General features: G+C 34.7%; 1 protein-coding gene across 1 annotated transcript; it reads left to right on the plus strand.

The window, feature by feature from the left end:
- The first annotated feature begins 44 nt into the window (after positions 1–44).
- On the plus strand, positions 45–3,576 carry LOC149491803 (calcium-dependent protein kinase 1-like). The gene is made up of 5 exons (XM_089717032.1): positions 45–201; positions 783–898; positions 1,090–1,257; positions 2,584–2,808; positions 3,237–3,576. The coding sequence occupies exons 1-5, from the start codon at positions 153–155 to the stop codon at positions 3,480–3,482; spliced, it is 804 nt and encodes a 267-aa protein (XP_089573158.1). The 5' UTR covers positions 45–152; the 3' UTR covers positions 3,483–3,576.
- The last annotated feature ends 65 nt before the right edge of the window (positions 3,577–3,641 follow it).

Here is a 3,641-nt window from a genome sequence, read left to right on the forward strand (position 1 = left end):
ATTTTTTCTGTTTCTTATTCTTTTTTTGGTTTTTTTTTTTTTATTTAGAGACCGAGCAAGGGATTTTCGACCAGGTCTTGCATGGTGATCTTGACTTTTCTTCAGAACCTTGGCCTAGTATCTCAGAAGGTGCTAAGGATTTGGTGAGGAGAATGCTTGCGCGAGATCCCAGAAGGCGGATAACTGCACATGAAGTTCTACGTGAGTCTTGGCAATTATTCTCTTCCCTTCCTGCCCCCCTTCATTGTCACTCTCTCCAGTTGAACTACTGATGTTAACTTTCAAGTTTCAACTATTGCTTAAACAAAGAATAGAGATTACATGAATGATTAAATCATTTAGATTGATGAATACTTTAATATTTTTGTTCTAAATTCTAATCTTTAATGGAGATCATTGCAAGATGCAAGTTCCTTTGCACAATTTTCTTTGGTCTTGCTGATAGTTATATTACAATACAGAGGTGGAACTCGGAGTTGGAAATCCCTCCCCCACCTTCTCTTTGTGGATCCGAAATTTCTTTTTATTTTTATTTTCATTTGTATTTTTACTGTTTTTTTTTGGGGGGGGAGGGATGGATAGTTTCTTGAACTTTAACAATAATTTTTCTTTTCCACTAAGGAATTTTTTTTTCTGAACTTTGCCCTCCCAAAGCAATCAATGGTTTCTCCCTTGAGAATGCAGAATCCTTTCTTAAGCCACTGTGGTCATTAAACTATTGGTCTCTTTCTTAAGCTGCTCTTTCTGTCATATTTATGTTTATGTAACTGAACTCCTTGCAGGTCACCCTTGGGTACAGGAAGATGGTGTAGCTCCTGACAAGCCTCTGGATTCTGCTGTATTAAGTCGCATGAAGCAATTTTCTGCTATGAACAAGCTTAAGAAAATGGCTCTTAGAGTAAGTCCCTGATGTGATAGACAAGTAAGAAGAGAAAGAAACCCTGAATGCCTTTTGAATATAAGATGGTTGAATGTTTGAAATCTGGAGTTGAAATAAATTGCTGAGATAATAAATCATTTAAGCTGCAGATGTTGCACAAGCTTTTCCTGTTTATATAGAAAATTGAATCCACCTCTTCTCACAAACAGGTAATTGCAGAGAACCTATCTGAAGAAGAAATAGCTGGCCTAAAAGAGATGTTCAAGATGATAGATACAGACAATGATGGTACAATCAGTTTTGAAGAACTTAAGGCTGGACTGAGAAGAGTTGGAGCCAATCTCAAGGAATCAGAAATTTATGATCTAATGCAAGCAGTAAGTATCATTTGATCTAGGTCCAGTTTTTTGAGAAAAGCAGTTCAGGTGATTTCTGCTGCAGCCACCACCATTTGCACTTATGGACTGTCACAATATTGATACCACTACTAGCACAGTAGCACCAGTACTGCATAAACGAATATACACACAAACACATGCTAAGTGTGCTTTTCTACTGTCACTTTTGCGTTGTAGTAAATTCTGGGATGTTTAATATTTTACAAATCAACAACAACCAAGCATTAGTCCGAAACTAGTTAGGGTCGGCTATATAATTCCTTTGTTTCCAATGTCCTCTTTGATCAAGTTAATATCGATGCAAAATGAAGTATAAGTTGGAAAAAATTTTGAAATACTTTTTATTCAAAAGAAAAAAAAAGCGTTGTGTTCAGGTGTAGAAACACTGGATTCTTTTCCTCTAAATTTTCCTCAGAAAACTGGAAAATAGTGTTTATACGTTCAACTATGAAAATATTCTAAATTTCTCAAATTTACAATGATCCTCTGGAATAAATTTAACACGTTTTCCACATTCTTCTACAAATAAAGAGTGCTCCTTTCTTTTATCCCTTTCTTATAGTGCTCTTCCCATGCCTTCCCCTCACATGATATTCTTCACCTTTTTTCTTCGCTTTAAAATAATTTTCATTTTTAAAGAAAGATAATTTTATTATCTTGCTTCTATGTAGCTTGGCTCTATTTTCTCTTTGAATTTACAAGAGTGTTTGGATTCTCTTCATGAAAAGAACAAAATTATTTTAATAGCAAGTTAACCTACATATTGTTAAGATATATATTGGATTAAAAAGGGAATGTGTATTCTTGAACATGGTTTTCCAGTTTTCCTTTATATGGAAAACATTCTTATTTTGGAAATGTTTGGCATTTTTTTTTTGCCAATTTCTCATTGTAAAATAGGAACTAGAAACGGAGAACAAAACTAAAAATATGGGGAAAAAGTATGTACTCAAGCTGAAGATTGCTGTAAGTTACCTGGTACTTAATCTTTGGAAAATAGTGCTGTGTTGTATGATATGAAAAGGACATGTGTGCATGTGTGGTGAGAGAAATTGATGGGAGAATATCAAAGCGAGTATTCCAATAAAAAACTTCATACGTTTGTTTTCAGGTTAAAAATTGTAAACTTTGTGTTGTTGAACAAGGAAAAATTACTGCAGTAACTGTGTTCACTTTAAGTGGTTTAATCCAGAGGCTGTCGTATGTACTTAATGGTTTGAAAAAGAGGGGCTTGTTGATAATGAATCACACAAATCAATGAAGGATAGAAGAAATTCATTCTAAAATTGTCTCTCTCAATTGCAGGCTGATGTAGACAACAGTGGCACGATTGATTATGGAGAGTTTATAGCTGCAACATTGCATCTCAACAAAATTGAGAGAGAGGATCATCTATTTGCAGCTTTTTCATACTTTGATAAGGATGGAAGTGGTTATATTACTCCAGATGAGCTTCAACAAGCTTGCGTGGAGTTTGGCATAGAGGATGTTCGCTTAGAAGAAATGATTAGAGAAGTTGATCAAGACAATGTAAGTTTTTTTGTTTTGCCTGATATACTATCTACCTCAAATTCAATAAATAATTGACAACGTTCAAGTTTCTTTTTTTTTTTTTTGTTTGCTTATCTAGGCGGTAAAGTGCATAATAACTCGGGTAAACACCTAAATTGAATTTCCCCCTTCCCCAATAATAAAAATAAATAAATAAAAATAATAATAATGTACCACAGTATTCATAACTATTTGAATGAAGGATTGGTGGCTTTACTTTCTATTATGGTTTTTCCTTTGGAAAATTGGAAATTCATTTAGAATGGCAGAGTGGATATGCAGCTTAAATTGTGTTATTGATATTTCTGTGTAACAGACTCTGTCACATTTCGCATGTCAATTGTCCATTTTCCTTCTCTATTAGATGCTCAAAAGTCTGTAATGAGATCTGTGTATAAATTTTGCAGGACGGACTCATAGATTACAACGAGTTTGTGGCTATGATGCAGAAAGGGAATGTGGCAGGTCATGGTAGGACGAGCCTAAAAATAGTTTCAGCATTGGGTTCAGAGAGGCTCTCAAACTTTAGTTGCATAAGCAACTGTGGTTTCCATGTTATCTTTTTCTTTGTGGAAGTAAGGTTGTATAGTAGATCAACTAAGAAAGCAGGCTTCCAGTTCACACTGAGAACTCATCGGCTTTTCCGATTTTGAGTGGGTTTTGCTACTTTTCGACCCTACTTGTTTCTTGACAGCATAGAATGTTTGTACTTTTACCTTAGAAATGCATCTATTTTGTTCGTGTACAGATTTTCTATCCATTTTGGTGCTAATATACCTCAAAATTAGGAAGATGCATGGCTTTCAGGAATG

Source organism: Jatropha curcas, unplaced genomic scaffold (genome assembly GCF_041381405.1).
Source record: "Jatropha curcas cultivar XTBG-Jc1 unplaced genomic scaffold, XTBG_Jcur_1.0 HiC_scaffold_558_pilon, whole genome shotgun sequence".
NCBI classification, from domain to species: domain Eukaryota; kingdom Viridiplantae; phylum Streptophyta; class Magnoliopsida; order Malpighiales; family Euphorbiaceae; genus Jatropha; species Jatropha curcas.

What these genes read in the sequence shown, in the direction of transcription:
- LOC149491803 (XM_089717032.1), top strand. Translation starts at nt 153, where the DNA reads ATGCTTGCGCGAGATCCCAGAAGGCGGATAACTGCACATGAAGTTCTA. An exon ending in AACTGCACATGAAGTTCTAC is followed by an intron (nt 202 to 782) that starts GTGAGTCTTGGC and finishes AACTCCTTGCAG; the next exon opens with GTCACCCTTGGGTACAGGAA. An exon ending in TTAAGAAAATGGCTCTTAGA is followed by an intron (nt 899 to 1,089) that starts GTAAGTCCCTGA and finishes TCTCACAAACAG; the next exon opens with GTAATTGCAGAGAACCTATC.